The sequence below is a fragment of the Haliaeetus leucocephalus genome, unplaced genomic scaffold (genome assembly GCF_000737465.1).
Source record: "Haliaeetus leucocephalus isolate CR32 unplaced genomic scaffold, Haliaeetus_leucocephalus-4.0 Scaffold163, whole genome shotgun sequence".
Lineage (NCBI taxonomy): Eukaryota > Metazoa > Chordata > Aves > Accipitriformes > Accipitridae > Haliaeetus > Haliaeetus leucocephalus.
The window spans coordinates 1,350,337-1,373,339 of NW_010972599.1; the positions used below are offsets into that span (position 1 = coordinate 1,350,337).

The following is a 23,003-nucleotide window of genomic DNA, read 5'->3' on the forward strand; positions in this document are numbered from 1 at the left end:
CGTCCACACGTGTTATTTTTGAAGAACGATCAAAAATATTGTACACAAAATGGACGGGTTCACGTTTAAACAGCTTACCACACATACTAAACCGACTCCATGTATGCAAACGTGTTCTTATTTGGAATAATACCTCACATGCCAACTCTTAGGCAAATGTTTACCAGTTCTCAAATGAGCTGAGGGAAACTCAAGTATTTACAGGACAACTTCAACGCTAATATTTTTAACATGGGGCTCTCGGTCGCCGGAGGCTGAGGCTGGGGAGGGCAGCTGCTGAAGGCAGGCTGCTGCAGGAGCGCCTGTGCCAACAGCAGGAATCGAAGGCAACCTCGGCGGGAGTGAGGGAGCAGTAGATCTTGGACAACCTTAACTATGCCTTGATGCCTCCGAGTTCAGGGATTTCATTGTGAAAGCTGTCCCCGCAACAAAGCGCTCCAGCTCAGCTATACAAAACTGTCAAGGGCCTTCCAGAAGTTCATGATTGTGTATTGATTAGTGCCGCAGAAGTCTTCTCAGAAAAGGAAGCAGAGGGATGACCTGAAAGGATCGACAGTTTCAACAGACAGAGACTGGACAAGGGTAGACCCTGCGGCACCATTGGTAATTGCCTGTCACCACCCTTCATCCTTCTTCCCCCTCCCAGCACCTTCCCAATGAAAACAGATTAAAAACATTCTGAAACTGCTTACCATGATAGACTACTTCTCGCTTATTTTGGTGTTTAAATCTTGCAGCTGATGGCTGGTGTGGCTTAGCTGTTTTGTAAAGGTACATTTTCTGTAGCTTATTGCTCCCACTGCAATGAAGCACTTAAAAAACCTAGACTGCCAATTCAAGAAAAGCACCTTTCCCTCTCAAAAGGCCCCACAGCATCCTGCAGCAATGCCGGTTTTGCCATATGAAGGACCGCAGCTCAAGGCTGAAGAAGCAGCCGTCCCCAGGACCTTGCAGCGTGCTGCCTCCACGCAGCCACGTACCTTCCTGCCTCGGGAAGCATTTCTTCAGCAGTCTGATAGTTCCTGACCTGCTGGATGTCTTCAAGAAATGCCCAGTAACAGCCCGAGATGTTCCCATCAGCACCAATCACCAACGCTGGCATCTTGGGCATCTATCCCTGTGTTCACTGACAGCATTTCTCCAGCATCACCCCATAGCTTTGTTGTTGCAAGAGCTGAAATTCAGGCATACCTCTTGTTACTATGAAATGCAGACAACCTGAAATCTGCCATTTCTTGTCATCCCCCATGTCAGTACCCCTGGGAGCAAGTCAGCACGTGTGGTCTCGATGCTGAGGTATTACTCACCGTTGCGGAGATGAATTCATCGCTGCTTAGCAAAGTTGGAAGCCAGTCATGTTTCTTTATCTCCTTCTAGACCTGAAACATGCCACCATCGCGTTCAGATGCCTCACAAGATGCCAGATAATATCAGTGCATATTGATTTCATGCCAAGGCACATTATGATGCTTTATTCTATGCTAATAGCACATAACAAATGTTATTTGTGCTCTGCTGTACCTGGCTTTCAAGAGCGCACTTGTATATCGCATTATTCCGGTGGGATAGAGCTGGTATCCACAGAAATACTCCAAGTATTTCCATCTTCCTCTAATCTTGAACAGGATTTAAAAACATAAGGAAAGGTGCACTTAACTTAAAAAAAAAAAATTCCAGCAAAACAACAGCTTATTCAATGTTCAGCAGTAATAGAAGAACATTTCTGGCTTCCCTCTACAAAGAATGGCAACCAAAACCCCCACCTCTCTTTGCTAAAGCGGTTTTGAAACACCAAGTACCTCAGGGGAAGCCAAATGCAGCACTGGCGTAACTCCAGCCATCAGAGCTGCTAAAACATCCTACAGACCTCTCCAAAGCCAGGCCTTTGGCCAGAACTTTCACAGAAAACTACATTTAGAGAATGCTTCCATATCACAAACTTGCCCTTCAAAACTGTTAACTGTGCCATGTGCAGATCGCCACCGCTCCTTTTCAGGTTTTGGGTTTGCTTTCGAAAAATCACACGTTGGAGTGTAAGTTAACTACCCCCAGTAAGCAAAAATTTATTTCTAGAGTAAGTGATAACTCTTGTACTACGAGAATCTTATTGCCTGAAATAGTCTCCTCCTCATCTAGTTTAAATAAAATCTGTAAGTTACTTAGGGAAATTGAAAGTGTGAAAATTAAATATATGGTACAGTATTATGAACAGAAGAAAAGACTGTCCGAGTGTTTGAATTCCCTGCCAGAACAGCATTAATTTAAGCTTGATCTGTTGTGTCTCCGCCTTGCCACATGCAACTCTCAGCTCTGCAGGAGCTGCAGAAGAGTCTGTGTCTGACGGCTCTATGGAGAACTATTGCTCTCAACCCAGAGAGATAATGCATTATACTGTAATAGATACTGCTGCAGCATTTCAATGCACACAGCTTTAAAGTCTACTTTAATAAATTTACTTAAATTGCAGCAGTTCATATTTTGAACTGAAATGTATGCAAATGAAAGGTAAATAGAAAATAATTGAACAGGAATTTATTTCACTTAGAGGAAAGTCGAACTGTGCCAGAACTGCATCTACATTGTCTTACTAAATTTTATTGTATCAAAATACTCCAAAGCTAACCAATTTTTATATCCAGCAGATGATGAATGTGAATATGTCTTATGAAAATTGTTCTCTGGTGTTTCATTACAGAGCATAAACAGGTTTGCAGTTTGTAGGAGCAAAGACCCTTCACTCACACCTTCAGCTATCACTGTTCATAAAGCTTCAGGAATTGCCTTGAATATCAACTCTTTCTTGGGGATTTTCAACTCCAAACTTCATTTTAATATTTTAGAAGTTACTTCAGCAGTCATTTACTAAACGCTCGAAGTTTCTTTCATGTTTGATGAACACCACAATAATACAGCACAGTATTATTAAAAGCAAACAACACAGCATAGAGGGGACTATTATTCAGAAGACTATACTAGAGGCCCCTTTGTACTTTCTCCACTTTTTCCAACAAAAATCAAAGATCTGTAGTGGAAATTACAGTTCAGATCAGATCAGGCTTTCTTGGATGGTTTTCAATCATTAATTTTGTTCCATTTCCACTGCCATTTTTCATTATATCATTGCTGAATCTTCTTTGAAACCCACCAAGCTCACGTCAAACTCCCCCTACTTGTTAAAATATTTTGAAATATTTGAAGTATTAACTTTGAATCCCCAAAATCTCTTATTCATATCTGCAATAAAGGATATAAAAAACAAAGAAATCATTTTCACATGCTACTGCTTTCACATAGCTCTGGAGCCCCCAGCTAAGGGGTGAAATTCTGCATCACACAAAGTAAAGATAAGAGCAATGGCACACTTTCGTGCCGCAGTTGCTTAGTTCTTCAGCGTTTGCTTATAGGTATAAAACACGTCTCCATGCTGTGCTTGGCAAAGCAGGTAGCCAATGTGCTGGATTCAGAGCTTCCTCCCAAAACTAAATTCCCGGTAAGAAACCAACTGCAACAAATCAGCCAAAGGCTCAGCAACCCACCAGTCCTCCGTGGGCTCCCAGGCAAATCACTGCTCCCGCACCCTCCTCCCACACACGCACCCACCGTCTGAATGAACGGCCAGCTCCTTTTGTAAATTCACGAGGATTAGTACTGTACTATAAGGCAAGTCAAGAGCAGTAAGTCAGTACACTTCTGGAAATCTCCAAATACAGTTTTCAAAACTCAAAGTGCTTTTTTCCAGCCTGCACACACTACCACATAAATTACCGGGAAATTACTCCTTTTAATTGTGTTCTTACTTGCAACAATAATGCGTAAATTTTTAGAGTTTATGGGATAAGGTAGAGAGTAGCCAATTTCTCTGAATGAGTGCACATAACCAAGTTGGGGGACAGCTTCCATCAGGGAGGACATAAAACAGGAGCATGAGTTACCCGTACAGGCTTATTTCCTGGCGTTCTCATGACTATTTCAGATTACTCCTTTGCAACAAAGTGAATTTTCTCTATGTGCCACAATCAGTTTCAAAAAACAAGACCATACTGTCAGCAGAGAGGGACAGATACCCCAAAAGAGAAGTTGCCCAGTGTTACATCCACCATGACCAGATGCAGCAGAACAGATGCCCACCTGGGTGGTGGCCAGAGCTACTACTGCAGGGCCAGGACTGCCTCGGACAGATGCTTTTAATGGGTCCTTAACTTCTGCTTGGCATTAGTGGGAGACACCCCGTGATGCTGAGGCCATCTATGTACCTGCTGATAAAAGCTGAACCAAGGATCTTTATTGCTTTGACTGTTTAATGCACAGCTGCCTGCAGAAATGAACTTATATTAATGATTTGGTTGTAGAACCATCATCTAAGAGGCTGCATGGCTGAGATGGCATTTGCTTGTTTCACTGCCCATCCTCTTAAAAAAAAAAAAGCATAATGACATCGTTTAATCGTTAAGGACACTTGTTTTAGTAAAAAAAACTATGATTAGTTTTTCTTGCTGCTGAATATAATTTTGCAGGCTCTTCTCACTTCTCAATTGAATCTAGAGGCTCATTCCCACATTTCCCTTACAGGCACGTATAAAAGCTGAACTTTGTTCCCTGCAACAACTGGTTGGGCCAACAGCAGCGATCACAGTAACCATCCATTTGTGAGCCTTGACTTGCCAAGCAAAGGGGACAGCTCTACATGAAGGAAGCAATTTCATGCTTGAACAGCCTTGCACTATTAAATCAGAAAATTGAGTTACAGCCACTTCACAGAGTGGACTCTGCTGCCAGCAAGGGTCAGGATCAGCCTGTGGGTACACAGGGGAACTGTCCTGGGACAAGCTGCTGAAGTAAAGGCAGAACTGATACAAAACTGATTTACCTGAAATATCCATCCTTTCTGTTTCAGTACTACATAATTTCCTAAAGCGCATACCACACGAGGACTAAATGCCTACCAGTTTGTCATGCCCAACCGGCAACTGAAGTGCCATGCAACCTGTCACTGTTACATTATTTAGGGTATTTACAGAAAAAACTAGAAACGTGCTTATCCTTGCAATGTGGATAACCTTGACATACTTTAAAAATGTGAAATAGCCATACATTTTTAAAAGATAAGTAAGCCGTGCAGATCAAAATCTTCAATTAAGCACTCCCACCATCCCCATTTTCAAAGGTCTGAGGGAAAAGCTGCAATGCCAGCTGTCCTGCAGGCTCTCTGGGAGAAGATATGATGGGAAGGAGGTGAGGTCCCATCAGGACTGGCTTCCAAGGCAGCCTGAAAATTCGTTACTAGAAAAAAAAATGCGAACAATACCTGCCAAATAACACTGAGGTTGTCCGTTCTCTTATATGAACTGTTTAAGCATTTACTAGTATTCAAAGTCACTTGAAGCCATAAATAAAGGAAATGAAAATATCTTCTTTAGATCATTTTTTCTATAAATAAAATAATTCTTGATACTTAGTAGAGTGGTATTTTGAGGGCCTCTCTGATAAGGCCACTATCCCAAGCTGAAAGCAGTGCTGCCAGGAACTGAAATTTGTTTTCAACTATTTTAACACTAAGTAAGGAGCTGACTTCGATTTTACAATCACATCCCCTCATATTAACTGCCTTACTCCAAAGCAGACTGCAGTCCACATGAAACAGTGTGTCAACAAGAAGGTTTATCTTTCTGGAAATCAAACTCTTTGGAAGTTCTCTGAACAAAGGACATCTTCAAAGATTCACGTGTATCAATGTCTTCACAAAAATGCCAGTCCTAAGTACAAAGAACTAACTAGGTCAACAGCCAAAACCACTTATACAACCTCCAGATGCAATCCCTTCTCCCTAGCAGCATTTCTGCTCCTTTGGTACACCTCCAGATGTAGAGAAGTTTAATCCATTTTCAGATTAACAAGAGTAAGCCAATTCCACTTAAATGAGTTGTATAAATATACCTCTACTGAGCATTCACATTTTCTTCTCTTCTTACACATGGGTGCTTTGCTGATGATGTCTGAATCAAAAATCTTCCCTTCGTATCTGTGGCTGTTCTGTCACATACAGCAGGCTTCACTTGGCACGCACTTCTATAGCGATAATATTCTTACCCATGCATTGCTCATTCCTAGTTAAAACCACAAAACTAACGGCCGATCTGATAAAGTAATTTGAAGAACAGCATTTTTTGCTGAACAGTAACAGTGTAAAGCAAAGCAAGCCCGCTGGTCTTTCTTGACCATGGCTCCTGGGAGCAATTCAAAGTCCATCTGCGAGAACACGCTCCAACAGCTCTCGAGTGCTGGGCAGAGACCAGAGGCTTCCTCGCATTGATTACCCTCTATCAAAGCTATGACACCAGCGCATTTTTAATTTTAGGGGCAATCCTGCGTGTAAGAATCTCGTCGCAGTTGCTATTGCTTTGGCAGTATGGGGAAACAGAGTTCAACAATTAGAAAGAAGTTAATAAGACAGCAAGCTAGCAAAGAAAGGGCTGTAAGCGTGCTTGAGTTACGTTATTAGGCTTCCAATGGGCATGGCCACAATATAAGTAAGGAATAAAACAACTGGTAAAGTTATTGTGGTCCATTATAGTTGCCTTTAGAAACACCAGCTACCAAATCATTAGAAAAGATATCGTAAGTGGAATTTCCCCACATACACCAAGATGCTCCACAGTGACGGCACATTTTGCAAATGCCAACTTAAGTTTATCTGGAAATGTGACCCAAAAGATCTCCTCTCCTTTCCTGAGCTTAGCTAAGCTAATTTGAATTGAGGCGTACCCTCAAGAGAGGTCCTGCCTCTGCTCCAGCTAGGCGTGTGAACAGGGACTGCCATTACACAGCTACAACAGTGCTGAAAGGGAGGATGGAATCAAAGCCCAACTTCTACGGGGAAAAACAGCAGCAAAGGGGAAATAGCAACAAACTTTAATTGTTCCTTTTGTTATATGAACGTACAAATGAAAGACTCACAAAACCAGTTTAGAAGCCATCTGTTGCCTCATGAATGTATTTTTCTCATTGCTGGAGAATTACTTTTCTTTTTTAAATCTTAACAGTCTTTAGCTAATTTATACATTGGGAATTGGCTTTGATCTTACACAGACTACCTGTATGTACTTTCTCTCCCTACTTTCAGTCACCCTGGGTGATTTTTCTCCCCCTAAACAAGGTGGAATAATTTCTAAACTGTTATTTCAAAGTAATTTCTAGCCAAAACTAATTACCGATTTCTCCCTGAGCTTACTCTTTCTCCCTGAGCTTACTTATAGATTCTCTATGCGTAACTGTATATACTCAGAAAAATCTTAAAAAATAAATTAGCTTTTAATTATATGAAGCTGTAAGCAGATAAATCGGGCAACAAAGGAACTCTTATGTACATCATCCACCATGACTTAGAGCTGGAAAAAAAACCTAATACAACACTTTCTGGTGCAAGGCAAATGGATTAGATGTGAACGGCAGAAAATAAAACAATTTACCCTCCCTTATCAGGGCTAAATTGCATGAAGAACAAATAGTGGTCTCGCCAAAAAAAATCTAATCAAAGCTTCCTGCCCTGTAACATGGAGTTCGAGGCACTAAAGGATTTTCACAGGCAGTGATTGCTGCTTCTACACTACTTCTTTCAGAGCTTTTTTTCCCCCACCCTAGGACCACTCATTCAGGTTTTTGCTTTGAAGAAGCCAACACACAACTACGGCACTGAGTTTAAGCCATGATTACTGTTTAGAAAATTGTAATATGAGTTTGTTTCTGATCAGAAATGTATGCTCATAACCACGTAACACACACACACACACAAACACAACGCAACAGCTAACTTCAACCTAAATTTCAATTCTAAGAAAATCCAATTATAATGGTTCAGTAATTTGTAGAATAGCACTTGCAACCTTATTCATCAAGAAAAGATTGAAGATGGATTTCTTCCCTTGCTGGAGAAAATACTTAGAAATAAAATTAAACATTTCTATGTTGAATTAAATTGGGTTTAGGGTTTAATCAATAGCTACTTCAAATTAGACCTGACACTGATTAAAATCTTCATGTTGACCATTACCAGCAGAACTCAGGCAATTGAGGGACATTCTCTGGTAGACAACACTAGACATAATGGGCAGCAAGTTAAACTGTTAGTGTGACAGTCACATTCATTAGCTGGAATTAAAATATCAACACAGAAGCAGAGATGCAATGGGATTCAGTCATACTGTTTCATTACAGCACACGGGAGGTGGATTTTGTGGTCTCCTGATTAGAGAATTCATTCCCACAGAAGTCAGAGCAAACTCTTATTGACCTCACGGAGGTCAGGACTTCACATCAGGTCTATTCACAAACATTCCTGTTTGGGAGAAGGACGAGACAAAAGACAGACGCCTTATTTCACAAAACTGTAAAGGGAATTTCTCATTAGCCAGCAACCAAGTCAGCCTTCCCTGTCTTCCTGCAACTCATAAAATGAAACTTTTTTTTAGAAATCTAACATCTTTCCTTAGGAAAAAGATCTCCCTCATCTTACAAAGGCAAGTACTGTGGTTGCAGTGTAAATCCAGAATTAGCTCACAGTCATCAAACATTTAAGCAGAAACAGAGAGTCACAAAAGGTTTCAGGAGTTCTTTCGTCTGCTAATGTGAAAAAAATTAAGATTCCCTCAGGTTTATTTTCCCTCTTAAATACGTGTTTCTTATTTAGACTCTTGTGACACTTACACCACCCCCTCCATTTGCCACAGCACTGCTTTGATTGTTTGGAGGCACAACAGCAGCAACGATCCCAAACAGCGAGAGCTCTCTTACTCTCTGCCGCTGTGGGATGTGAGTACCAAGCTGCGGAGGGGAGTGAAAAGGACTGACGAGCATCTTCGATCCTTACTCCAAGTTTGTACGCTGTAGATTGACTCCCAGAAGTACACGCAAAGTGCTATGTAGACAGCAGCAGCCCTGGCAAAGCAAGTGAAATCTGTACACCCACATCAGGAGGTCGGGATAAAATTGCCTGCATGAATAAAAAGGACAGCAAGGAACAAAGAGGGAAGAGGAATGAGGAAGGCCAGAACAGGAACAGAATGGAAATGGATTAATTTTATACATATATAATATATATAAAATAAATATATAATATATGTATACACATCCCACAGCAATGAAAAAGCTATTCTGTCAGTGTACTACTTCCCTTTCACTGCCCTTTTCCCAATGACTTTGCCAATGAACGTACGGTCGCAAAACTGAATAATTAATTTCTAGAATGAGAAATTACAACAAGGCTCTTCTTTTTCTAGGGCTGTTTGTTTCTTATCAGAATTCTTATATCTATTTGTAGATATTCATTTGTGACATGGACATAATCTTATAACACACAAATCTAATTCTTGTAGGCAGAGGGAAAGGCATTGGGAAATCTCACCAGGAGATGACACTTTGCATTTAGGGTTAAATCACAGCTGGAAATCATAAAACCTTCTAAACACAGGACTAATGGGTAAGCTGAGGTTTTATTTTCATTGAAGACAGGGTGTGGGAAGTCAGACACCACATCACTTTCTGTTTTAAGCCTATACTTGACACCACCAGGAGCAGGAAGAGGACATCACTGAGAAAAAGGCATTCAGCTGCTTTTCCAACATCTCAATTTTAAAGGAGCCCAAGACTGAAAGTCGCCACATCTGTCAGGGACATCTCATGCAAGACAGAGAAGAGGAGCAATGCTCAGGACTGCTGCCGGTAGCTGTGACTCCCCTCCGCCCCCGGAGACCCCCAACACAAGCCTGATGGCACATGAGCCCTTAATTGCTTGCGCAGGAAGCCGGAACGGAGACTGCGACTTAATGGCATGGCATACGCTCAGAGAAATGCGAAAACACCACTTACACGCAGCAAAATGTTGACATGTGATAGATACAATAAAAAGGTCAAGTCATGCCAGGAGTTAATTAGTCCTGTACAAATGCCCTTCACTCCTTTAATCCCCTGGCATCGTTACAGAAATGGAGAACAGCTTGGCCATTTCCCAGCGCCCAATCTGCAAATAACTCAGTGACGATGTGGAGCTCCATGGGACTGATCCCATCCTGCTCCCCTTCTGCTACTGCCCTGCAATGAGTCAACCTTGCCCTGACGACCTTCCAGCAAAGTTTCATCTCTCTGGCCTCAAGTTTTCTGCTCCATTTAGTGCAGCTGCTTCACAGCCAATACACTGATTTAATACATTTACACCTTGATAACATTGATCTTTCCATCAGCTCATGATTACCCGTTACACAGCAGTGTCCGCAGCTACACAGGTTATTGTGAATTTCCCACTAGACAGCACGTCCAGCAAGAACATTTTTTATTTTCTTTTCTTCTATTCACCTACTTTTGCCGCAGAAAACTTCCTGGCCTCTGAAAGAGAAGCTTGCATTTATAATGTGAAAGACGCAAAGAGTTAGACACCCAGTGCAAATCAGATGCCTCTGTCCCCCATGTCAATAAAAACGTGTCTTTGTCATACACTAAATACATTAACCATAAAATCATATTCTTCCTTAATAGCAAAGCATTATAAACTGGCTTTCAGAACAATTTAATACTGCCTAAAGACAGAATATGTACAGAAAGCATCTGTCTGAAGAGGAAAATGAGAAAAGAAAATTATTTTTTTTCTAAATCCCATAATACTTTCTGTCCTTTCAACAAAGGATATGAAACTTCTGCTCATCAAGAAAATGCATTTAGACAGCTTTCCCTCCATATTAAATAGCTCATCTCCCTTAGACTGAGTAGAACTCTTCATTAGCTTGAACATTTTACCCATTTCTTCAATATGTACTTCCTTTTCAACGCTTGCTCCAAGGGAAAGGAGAAAGAGGCTTCGCAGGTGCCCCCCTTGTTCTGGTGTGTGCAACACTCGGGTCTTGTCTCTTTGTGGGCTGCAAAGGCTCCGTGAGAGAGGAGAACCTAACACTGAACTGACCACTACCTGGGCAGTTTAATGTAAGCTGGGCCACCGGCCAAGAGCATCACAGTACAAGAAAACAGTTAGGCAGCAGCAAGGGAAAACCCAGCCCAGCAGCACAGAGCATCCCCCTCGCTTCCCAGAAAGTCTGCAAGATGCCCCGTGCCCGCTGGAATCATTTCAACACTGAAGCCAGCCCCACCAGCTCGTCGTGACGTGACTACCCTCGGCACTCTTGCAAAGGACAAGCAATAAAGAACAAACAAGCAATAAGCAATAAAGCGTTTCCGATGCTTCCGTTTTGTGAAATACGTCTTTGCTGGCAATGATGTGAGGTGTTGTTCTATGGGAACTTGGCGTCACTGAATTACAAATGATCGTGCTGTGGAGAAGCATCACCTCTGTGGTTTCTGAACAAGCTCTATTGTTAAAGCAATGCTTCTACTTCTATTATTTGCAGGCATTTACAAATAAAATCTAGGGAACGAAGTACTTAATTTTCATGGGAACATGAAGAATTTAATTTCAAACAAAAGCATGATAAGCAAGATTTCAGCTAAGTGACAATTCAGTTTAAAAACCAAAAGTAATGGGAGGTTTTAGAAGACCTGACCACTTGCATATATTTACCTATGCTTATATTTCTCTAAATTTTTATTTGTTATAAGCTGCAGTACCTGTAAATCAGACTGTTTATGTAGGTGAAGGAGAACAGGGAAAAAAACTGAACTGAAAAAAGATAAAATTCAATCAACGCTAGGTTTCTATAAAAATCAAGTGGAAAAAATATTCCCGCCTCTAAAAATTTACTTCCAAAAGTATGTAAGTTTGGATAATCCTCCACGCATGCAACCTCTGTTAGAGATTCTTACAAGAATGCCCCTATAAGCAGAAGTCCCACGTTAAATAAAATGGGCTTGCTAGCCTACTCCATCAGCTAGCATTAACACTGCTCCTGGGAGAGAGGAGGAAATTCTCTGACTGCTGAAAAAAATGGATACCACAGACATAGGCTTTTTTTTTTTTCAGTATCATAACTTGTTAGGGGATCTTTAGATAGCAATCAGAATCCCTATTTAAATGGAGATACGATACACATGTACATTTGTACTTTCACATCAAATACATGTAGAAACACAAGCCCACTGTTGTAACTGGAAAAATTAGTCCATAAATTCCTTTAAAAATAATTCAATGGGCTTGGTGAAACACTCCCCCAAGCTATTCCACAGTCTCAAAGTCACCACACAAACGTCAGGCTTCACTCAAAAATAATGATTATATATTACTAGACTTAAAAACAAAACAAAACCCCCACAAAACCCCAACCACCAAACCCTCTTCAGTTTTTGTATTGTTGCAAAACATTTTGAAAGATGTTCTATAAAATTCTGATTATTCTGGAAATGTTTCTGGATAAAACTAAAAGAAAACTCCATCCTGCAGGTAGTTTTTGGTATTGGTAGCATTTCCTCTTTATCAGCGCTAAAATGTCAATTTTTAAATGCCGCCAGCATAGTTATGAAAATTTATAAAGTAGACATTGATGTTTTTATCATTTTAAAACCCTAGAAATAATGTTTTCCCTGAAGAAAAAAATATTTAAATTATCCCAGGTGATAAGACACACCAGAGGGCATTTTGTTATGTGCCGCAATGCAAATGGATTGCTCTAAGTTGACAATTATTCAGCTGTTCACAAAATAAATTCCACCAGATAATAACATTTGTGATGCAGTAACTCTTCTCCTAAGAAAGTTGTGCATTAGAAGCCAAATCTAGAATGGGTAAACCCTGGCATTTTCAAACAGCTTCCTCAGGCACCCACGGGTAGTAACACCCACTAATTAATTAGCCTTGGGACAGTGCTGTATCTCATGCCTTGAAAAGGTAGGCAATGCCGCCGCTCTGCAGAATGCTCCAGGGACTCACCCGTCTAACCTCACGTCAGGCAAACTTCGGTTCAGGGCAATCAAGTCACTGGCCATAAGATTAAACTGGTTGATTTTAAACAGCTCTTTCATCTTCTCCTGGTCATCCTTTGGAATGAGCACAGCCTTTCCCATCTCTCCAGGTCCTTCTTGGTTTCGAGAAATAACAGCTGTAACACAAAATAGCAAAAGCCAGCTCTTAGTATGTGGGCATCAGTTTTCTTCTTCACCAATGGGGCTCTGCAATTTTTGGTGTTCAACAAGGAACGTTAAAAAACATAACAACACACCACAATTTTCTCTGTGCTTCCCTGTGAGGTTTTTTCTCTATCTGGATCCAAATTTATATCTAGTTCCTTTCTAAGATGACTAAAAAACCCAGATTTGTTCACTTGCAGCTTTTGGTTGTAATCACAATGACAGTAAATAACTGTTCTCAAGAGATTTACACCAGGACTACAGAGCACAACACCAGATTCTCTGTGAGATTATGCAGACAGAAAAGGTTTGGAAAACACTTTTATAGCTACTGAAAATATTTGAAGAACATGTGTATTACACTAATTCTAACCAGCTTTTTTACTTTTTTATTTAGTTTTAACTACCAGGCATGTGATAGCATAATCCCATCCCTGTAAGTAAATAAAACAATTAATCTTCAGTGACCAAAAAACCCCAACAATCTATCCTGAAAAATATAGTATCCCAACCCTGACAGAGTATCTTTTACATACTATTAGAGACTAGTTTTGAGAAATATTTGTACAGTCAATTTTGAGTTTTAAGGAAAATTACAGTATCATCTCATATAAGCACACAAAAATAAACAAGATGCTGACTGCCTTTTTAGGCAAGAGCATATGAAAAGGAAGGAAACATCCCACCTATACAAATAATTATAATAATCATTATTCTAAAGCAAAAGCGTTAGACAAAGGATGACAGAATCACCACCAGTTTCCTCCTCTGACCTCAACGTGCAGCTAAGCAGAAGAGGCCAGCTTCGCTCCCAGCTAATTACCTAGGTGCTGTATCAACCAACAGAACACGGAACACCTGAATCCTTAACCAATTTTACATTCACACTTTAAATCAGCCTCTGTCAAGAGGTGTTAATTAACACCAATTAATTTGTCTTCAGTGCTGACTGTCAGCTGCTGCTCTCACGAATAAGCAGAAGCCAACCCGTCGGTGCGTGACTCCAGTCCTCACACACGTGGTCCTGCAGCACCGTACTGGGCAGGGACTGATGCTCACGGTGCCTTTCAAGCTGTGAACTTCTGTGCCGTATTCCAACATTACCGTTCTATCTTAACGAAGGGACCTTGGCTTTGTTTTTCTGCCATCCCGTTCGTTTTTCATCTTTAGTGTCAAAATCACTTTGAAACATTTTGATGCTTAATATCTTGAAAGACTGTCACTTTTGAAGCCTTCTCTACTACCTGAAGAGTAATTAAATCATTTATTTTTGCAACAACAACAAAAAACGCTAGAAGAATAAGCCCTTTTCTACAAAATGCACAGAAAGCAGACTAAGTGACTTTTTAAGGAGAAACCTATGATTTTTCAAGCAAATCAGACATCAGGGCTAGCAGAAATTTACATAAAAGGCTTTTTAAAAATAAATATTACACACCCTGGGCACAGAAATTTTGTTTCTGCAGTTCTAGTTTATGCTTCAGTTGAGCGAAGAACATTTTACAGTATTATCTGATCTATTTTTTTATCCTTCCCCTTGATCAGAAGTAGCACCTTTATACGCTGCAGTAGGAAGAAATTATTCGCTTTTGCTGTGATTACATGCAAAGATGAAATTGCTATCAGATAGATGCTTAAATCTTAAACGTGGCAACTCTGAAGTGCTCTGCGTCCGGGATGATTTCCTAAGGACGACAGGCTCAGTGGTTAACGTCTACTGGGGTCGGCAGCATCCTCCCGGGAGCTAAACAGGCTGTGGCACGGGTACCAGCACTGCAGGCACGCTTGAGATGCTATTAGATACCTTTTTTCATGTCTGAGCAGAGCCGCTGATTCTTCTCACCTGGCTTTGGGAAAGGAATTCATGACTACACCGCTATATATGTTCCCTAATAGGCAGAATTTTATCTTGGAGAATACATCTCACAGTCAAAACCGTTTAGAAGTACCACTGGCAAGAAATAAAGTATGAGAAGAACATAGCCGTGCTGTGCTTTTAGCTGCCTCTTAGCGCAATGCTGCATCTCGCCGCAGCTACGCCTCACCCGCAGAATTGCTTAGAAACCTGCATTGCCCACATACACACACAATTATACATTATATATGCTATTAAATTCCTCTCAGAACATTTCATAAGGTATATTTATGTAATGCGTAATAGGAACATGAAATATTCCGCATTAATGGCTGGTAATTAAACTCTGCTATATCATCACTTTCTGGAGAAACGATGAGACTCCTCAGAGACTGCAATTTGAAAAGCTAGTCCCTCAAGCTGCAAATGTTGTTTATGGAAATAAATTCTGCCTCCTTTTTGCTGGAAGAGGCAGAGGGCACAGATTTATCTAAACAGCAGCAGGGAGCAGGCAAAGAGAGTCAGCCTGACTGCTGAAACCGTGGAAAAACAGGTAAGGGGCACAGAAAGGAACCTGGCCAATGCCTTTCTCCCCCAGAAACACAACATAAATGGAAATGAAGGAATTCGTCAAAAAAGGGATGAATGTCTCTGCAGAGGAAAAGGAGTGATGAGAAGGTGAAGGAAGTTTGGCCTTGTGGCATCCTTCAGTCTGATCATCTTTTGGAAGAGGAATTCTTGTTTTTTCTGCCTCTGAAGCTGTATTTAAGGGTCTGTACTACCTCCATGACTTTACAGACCCTATCCAGAAGACCAAGACCACCTCTCCATCATACCCCATCAGCAGCACACACATCACCTCCCTGCCCAGGCAAGGAGCTGCCTGGTTCACGTTCCGATCCGCTCACTGCAGCCCCGGCACGGGCACGGCGAGGCGATCAGGCGTCTCGTCCCATAACACAGAGCATAACTAAACACCTCTGAAACAGTAAGGCAACATACCAAAATGTTTCTCTTTTCTGCTGAAATACTTTGGGATTGGCTAAAAATATCTTAGTGACAATCTCCTGTAGAAATCAGAAACTTTTCATTAAAACAAATTATTTAGGGGAAAAAAACCAGAAAGAATTTAGCAGCTCGTTATTAGCACAGTCATTATTACGACAGTAAATTTGCTGCCTCTCCTTGTAGTAAGCCAGATATCAAAATTGTATCTCCCTAAAATGTGTGGAATACCAACAGTGAAGGGTTTCATATTCTGAGCCCAAATAATAGGAAGGCAGCTGTGGAGGATGTTATGCTCCAGTGTAAACTCACTGTAAATTCATTAGAAATCCCAGCGCATTTGCAGTGTACCATCACACGGACTCGGATTAAACTCAGCCTGAAAACTTTTGTTTATGCTGCATGAAAGCATGAGTTATATATTCCTTCATCTGCAAAACTAATTTTTGTTACAAGATTCTGTGTTCTTCTGTTGTTTACTAAGGTCCATCAAGATCAAACTTCAAAAGAGATTTTCTTGTCCTGAAGTTTAATATAAAACTAATCAGAAATTTCCTCAACAGCCTTTCCACTCACATGGTTTTATTCAAAGCAAAGTATTATCAGATTACATTTCAATCATAGCTTACACATATCTGTGATGGAGAAACATATTTAATTCTGCTATAGTTAAAATGCAGCAACCTCAGCTTATTAAATCTTTAGAGAAGCTGCACACTGTTTATGAATTAACAACCACATACACACCAGCATTTTCAGAGGTGTAACTTGAATCCATACCCAGGACCATATTTGAATAAATAAGTTTTGAGCCCAGAGAGTCTGTAAGAAACAGTCCTCAACCATCTCAAACTCAGCAGATGCAAAGCACACAACAATGCAACCATATTCAAGTTAGAAAAAAATAACACTTTCCATTTTCCAAACAATACATATAAAATATTAAAATAAGACCCAAGTAAACATCACAATACCAGAGATGGCAGGAATATTTAGCAAATGAAGATATTTTGTAAATATTCAATTTGACCAAACTTTTCATAGAAAATTGAATTTTTGCTAGCATTGAATAGATTTGAGAATCTAAAGGCAGTGTCAAAAGTTTTCTAACACCAGGTATGTCACCAAAGTTGGCTTTCTAAATGCACAAAGCCACTACAAATATTTCTACTGAATGATATGTTATTTATCCAAAGCAAACAAAACAATTTTGTTTTTCCAAATATTGATATTGTCACTGCACCAAATTTTTATGTTCTGCTTTACCCTCTTTCTAGGAAGTACAGCATACTTCATTAGTACCGCATACTTCAAATCAAACTGTTCAGATTATTTTATGAAATACCAAATTTGTATTCAAGTTTCCATACAAAAATCTTTATGTAAAACATACACACACACACACACTTCTTCAATCAGAGAACATAAATATAACACAAAATCTCTTCATCTAGCGGATAAAAAAAAAATCTGTTTCTTAAGTATTCATAATGTATGAATGGTAAAAGAGGCAACAATCAGTGAATGCATGCTGCTGATTATGAATTACTCCACCTGTACTGGTGTTTATAAGCTAAAATGAGCATAGCAAGCGATTTCCTTACAGAGTACATCTTCGAAAATATCACTTAGAATTTACTGTCCAAAACACCTTTTCTACATAGTTTTTATACTTCTTTTCAACAGCATTGGGAAGATCATTGACTTTAAATGACTCAGCAGTGAGTAACTCCATCCCTCTGCAGTGGTAATGGCAAGATGGGTCTTCACAAACAGGGGCTGCCCAGATGTTGCAAAAAAATATGCAAATCCTCCAACTAGGAGAGGTCTAAGATTTTCCAACCCTGTTGCCTCCAGGTTTTTTCCCCAATGGAAGGAGCTGACTGACTCCACAGAAAGCTGCCTGTCCCCATCAGGAGCAGCCCTTCTGAGCCCAAACCCACAGGTAAAAGACAGCGTTGTCATGTTTCCAAGTACCTGAACTCACCTCCAGGCTTGTATTTTAAATAACTTCCAATTGTACCGGGGACCCAAGGAGGGACTCAGGGATAATCACAATCCTTGAAGCCAGGGGGGGAGAAACTGAGAGATGTATTTAATTTTTCTACATAAACATTACCTGGCTGTCTATCAGTAAGCTTATTAGCACGTCTGATCCATCAATACTTTGGGAGTACTTCTGCTGCTGGTAAGTTGAAAGTTTTAATGAATACTAAAAACAAACAGCAAACAAAAAACTTCAACTCATCTCTTATTTGCTTTTCCTTTGCATTGAAAAGCCCACCTCCATCCTTATCAGGCTTTCCTCTTGCTGGTACACTTGTACAAAACTTCAATTCACTGTTCTTCGCTATTTCTGCCTCATTCTGTGATCGGGCCTTGCTGATGGGTCTCCATGGGCTTGTGTTGGTCTTTCACACCACTCCTCGGTAAACTGAAAGAGTTTTTATTTACTGTACTGTACCTTCCTGAGCTTCAGGGACATAGGTGCCGGCAATTTTGTCTCATGCTGTACTTCAAGTCATTTCTAAGCACAGGGACAGGTTGCATTTTTGACCATATGTACAGCAGTAGCCTCCTGAATTCATTTGCATTTGACTTGCTTTGCATGAAATCTTACCCAAAAAGCACTATTCAAGGCTTTCACCCACCAGCGTATCTCAGTGTATAAGCGATCCCTCTGGCAGCACTGAAAGCCCAGTTATCCTGCTGGCAAAGGGCATCCAGGAGAGCCTCTCCTGCCAGTGAAGTTCACGGATATATTTTGGCACTAACAGTCTGTATAATGTAAATAAGATTCGCTCAGGTTTAGAAGTCTTGAAATGAGGGAATCTGCCCATTTCCAGAAGGAAGCGGGGACCCTCTGTGTGTCCGTGGCAGGAGGACGATGGACATGAGAGGGTATCAGACAGACAGCAGCATGGACAGCACGAGGATTCGGGGAGCTGGAAAGCATCCCCACCCACAGCATGGGTACTTTGAAACCAACACCCAACACAAGTTTCAAAACTAGCCCCCGGTGAGAGAGGACGTATGGAAAACCAAAGCGGATTTAGAGGCTGAAGTAACCGGGAAAACTATTTTTGTATACCAGATTAATTCACTTTTACAAGAACTTGATTAGAATACCGTATTTTGATTCATACTTAAGATTTCTAACTTACCTTGACCATATTCCCCTTCACAAAGTGAAATGAGTCTCAGTCCATTATTAACAGGGGTTTTTGCCAGCTCTATAAACATGAATGTTTCATAAGGTATTTGTGACACAGCCCTAAATACATTTTAGTGAATTTACAAATGTGTCTTAATCCTCAGCAACCATCAAAGTTCATTAAGTATCCTTCCTGTATACTAGTTACATGAGATGATGCTAAGTCAAAAACAAAATAAGTTTTTAGATATCTGAAATACTTAAGGGAATACTCTACTTCCAGGAAAGGCTGAAGAAACTAAAATACTTCAAAACTGCAAAGGCTCTGTTTTTCATGGCTCTGTCCTTACCCAGAGATACCTTGGCTGAGGGGTGAGGAGGAATGAGCAGAACCAATACCTGGAGGAGACGCTGAGATTTGATGCCATCTACACGGCATCTCCTTGGTCTATCATACTACCCTTGACAAAGTACGAGGTGACCTGTGCTTTAGTAATCTGAGATCTTCTGTCATGTGTGTCTTGAAGACAGAACTATTTCAGTAATTTTGTATTTATTTTTTTTTTAACATAAGCTACTTATAGTCATAGCTCAAATAATGTGAGTACTACCATCAGAAAGCCTTTCTGCTTTCAGTATGGATGAGCTCTGGGTAACATGTACTGCAGATCCGAAAGATGACTGTCCATCCTGACGCATGAGGACAAGCTTGAGACACACACCATGGTCCAGTAAAAAGGCAGGAGAAAAATACTTTCTTACACATATATAATTATGTATATAAACATACATGTACACATATATAGATATACACATCTTAAATGGCAAACAAAATCCAGAGGATGGCTGCATATAGCTGCTATCACATGAATGCCATTACTGCTGCCAGGTGTGTATGACAAATACACACATCATTTCTCCTTTCCACAAAGATTGTATTAGCTCAATCTTCTAATATTAAGAATTCACACTGTGAAAAACCTTAACAAAATAGAGACCTACATTCCTCGTCTCTCTGTAAATCACATTGATTAATGAACTTGAAATTGCAGTCTACTTGTCACTGTTTAAATGTACGATGAAAGAAGGAAAATGAGAGAAGAATAGGGATGGAAGTGAATCTCAAAAGGTCACCTAAGCTTTCCCCACACAGGACACAATTAACTGGACTTAAAACATCCACAGCGTATGTGGGGTGTTGTTTTGGGAGGTTTTTTAAATATTTGCTTTGAAACCTCTGAAAACAGAGTTTTTATAGCCTTTCAAGGAAACCTAGATGAAATCCAAGCAACAAAATAAATTACTGAATTATACTCATACCTTGACACACCTGAGGAAATAGAAGAATTTTCATGAGCTAAACACATAAAAACTGGAGAAGTGATGCTCTTTAAGAATATTTAAGGGTTGAGCATAGGTGGATAAAGTTAGAAGTATGTGTGGGAAACCGAGCAAAGAGAAATCTCAACTAAAGCCAGAGAACAAACGGCACAGAAGAGGTCAGGCTTCTACTGACCAAAACCAAAGTCTGTGCTGATGATTCAGTGCGCAAATTAAGAAAAACTTGTTTGTCATGTAATCTACAACAGAACTGTGAAAAACATAGGAGTGAACAATATCAACAGCAGAACTGATTAGATGAAGCATCTTCAGGCCTCTTCCAGTTGTTATTATTATAATTTAGTAAAGCACAACCAAAAACCTTTCTTTGTTTTGTGCCCATCTGGGAAAGGCGTCCATTAAATCGCAAGATGACAAATCATTTCCTAGATCAGGACAAAGGTCTCTCTGGCTTAGTACATTGTCTCAGAGCAACTGATAGATCATGGCAGAAAAGATAAGACAGGTTTTAAAATAATTCTTTCAGAGATTTCCCTTTGCTCAGGTGGGGGCTGTACCCAGACCGTTATGTTCAATAGATAGCCACCAGCTTGCATACTCCCTCTTTAAATCTATTTATCTTTTTGACAATGAACTGCATAACTTAACTGAGCATTGCTGGCAAAAAAAAGTGTCCCTTTTATTTGCTTTGGATTTGCTATCTCACATTTTCATTGGTTTTTACCTCAGTATACACACTGAATCCCTAATCAACCTCCTCTGCCTATATATGCCTTTACAAATCCTCAGTTTATCCTTCTTCGCTTACCGCTTTTTCAAGCAGTAGAATTATTTGATTTAGTCCCTCCCCACACAGAGGCCAAACAGTACCTGAAATCATCCTTGCCTGCCTTTTCTAAACCATTGATTTCACTCAATGAAATCGAGCTTGGTTTGAATAAAGCACCAAAAAAAGCTTTTGTCCTTCAAGGGCATAAATTCATATGATTCTAGCAAAGCAAACAAGGCTGCTTTAATTTGCAGCAGAATTCTTCTGTGATTATCTTTCAAGATGTTGAAACCAAAGTAATCTACAAATCTCCGCAGAGTTCTACACCTTGCCACACTTGTGTAATGTCAGAAGGGGCTGTATACACTTAACACTTTTCGAAGGAGGCTTCTGTATGCGCCTCACAGTGCTTCGGTTAACTCTATTTAATAGTTGCAACTAAGAAGGACAGTGATTCAGCAGTTTTGCTTGTTAACTTACTGAAGCGGATTTCAAATATTTCTGAAGTGTGCTTTTTTTAAAAAAAAAAAAAAAAAAAGTCTATCAAATATAGCTTTACCTCCAAGCACAAGAATTAACAGCTCACCTCTTCAATGACCATCTTGGTGCACGCAGGGATAATGGAACTGACTGAAGCATGCCCACAAAGAATAAAAATGCTATTTTTCCAGCATTCTGCCTGCAGACATTTTTCATCATCTGTCAGCCAAGATAGGCCTCCTTTGGAAATGAAAACAACCCCCTCACAAGGGCTTATTAGAAGTGCTGAGGTCTTTGGTGGAGTGGAGAATAGAAAGCACAAAATTCAAGATAAAGAAAAGGGTGAGGGTGGGGGAAGCAGAGCCTAGTAGATTTCAAAGTATTCAATTTATTTAACAATTCAGTAAAAGCACTGCACAAGGACTGTTGCACAAATAAGCATGGCAACTCTCAGAAGACATAAGGACTCATCATCCATGCTTTTTTTTGGGGGGGGGGTTTCACCCCAAATGTTCATCTTCTGTCTTTATACTTTGGTTGCAACACCTGCACTTCAGTTCTGAGTAACAAACAACACTGCAAACATAAGGATGCTGTTCTGCTCTTCTATGGGGGGCTGTGGGGTCCATCCCCCCAGAGCTGGGTCACCCCCTGCACACCCGTCTGTGTCCCACCTTCCCGGGCTAAGCATGGATGGGAACTCCCCAAAAACCTGTTGGTCTCTCTGGTCCCCCCAGACGCACAGCCCAGCCATCAGCTCATCCCACCCAGACAAGGCGAGGACTGCTGCCCACAGCAACATCCCAGCAGTATTTTCAGACCCTCAGTAACACATAAGCAGCAGCGATGCTGATGGGCAGAAACCACAGCTTTTTGGTTTAACCACCAAGCACACTGCAAACACTTTGAAAGGTGAGGGTGTTCTGTGGGTACCGTGTACAAACGCGATCAATAGGCATTGCAAAAAAAGAAAAATACCCTCTGCATCAAAAAGCATTTTCCTGTTTCAGAAACTGTCTAGTCAGTAAGTCATTCCAATCTTATTCATGTATTATTAATTGGTTGAAACTTCTAAAAGCTGAAGTTGGAAATACCACTTTATACTTTTCCATCACAGATAAAAACCTTGGTTTCCCCCAACAGCAACAATCAGACTGGATTGCTTCAAAACTACCAGTTTGCTCCACGGGCTGTGAGCCCTGCTCTGAAATCTGAAATCTTCCTCCGTAGGGATGGGTTAGACCCCCGACAACGGGGTTACGTACCACTTCTGCCAGGAGGAACCATCCCGTGCGTGCACAGCCCAGGAGAGCTGGGGGTCCCTGATGGGACCTTCTTGAACA

General features: G+C 40.6%; 1 protein-coding gene across 2 annotated transcripts in view; it reads right to left on the bottom strand.

Moving 5' to 3' along the window:
• The window catches only part of GALNT13 (polypeptide N-acetylgalactosaminyltransferase 13), a 135,602-nt gene that overhangs the window by 72,588 nt on the left and 40,011 nt on the right, over positions 1 to 23,003 (bottom strand). The window contains exons 3-4 of one of the 2 annotated variants that reach the window (XM_010563057.1): positions 21,779 to 21,781; positions 12,860 to 13,007 (exon numbers count right to left, since the gene is read on the bottom strand). In XM_010563057.1, coding sequence (XP_010561359.1) covers positions 12,860 to 13,007; positions 21,779 to 21,781 — 151 coding nt within the window. Of the gene's footprint in view, positions 1 to 12,859; positions 13,029 to 21,778; positions 21,782 to 23,003 lie in introns of both variants that reach the window. The other variant, XM_010563058.1, reaches the window with a different exon arrangement.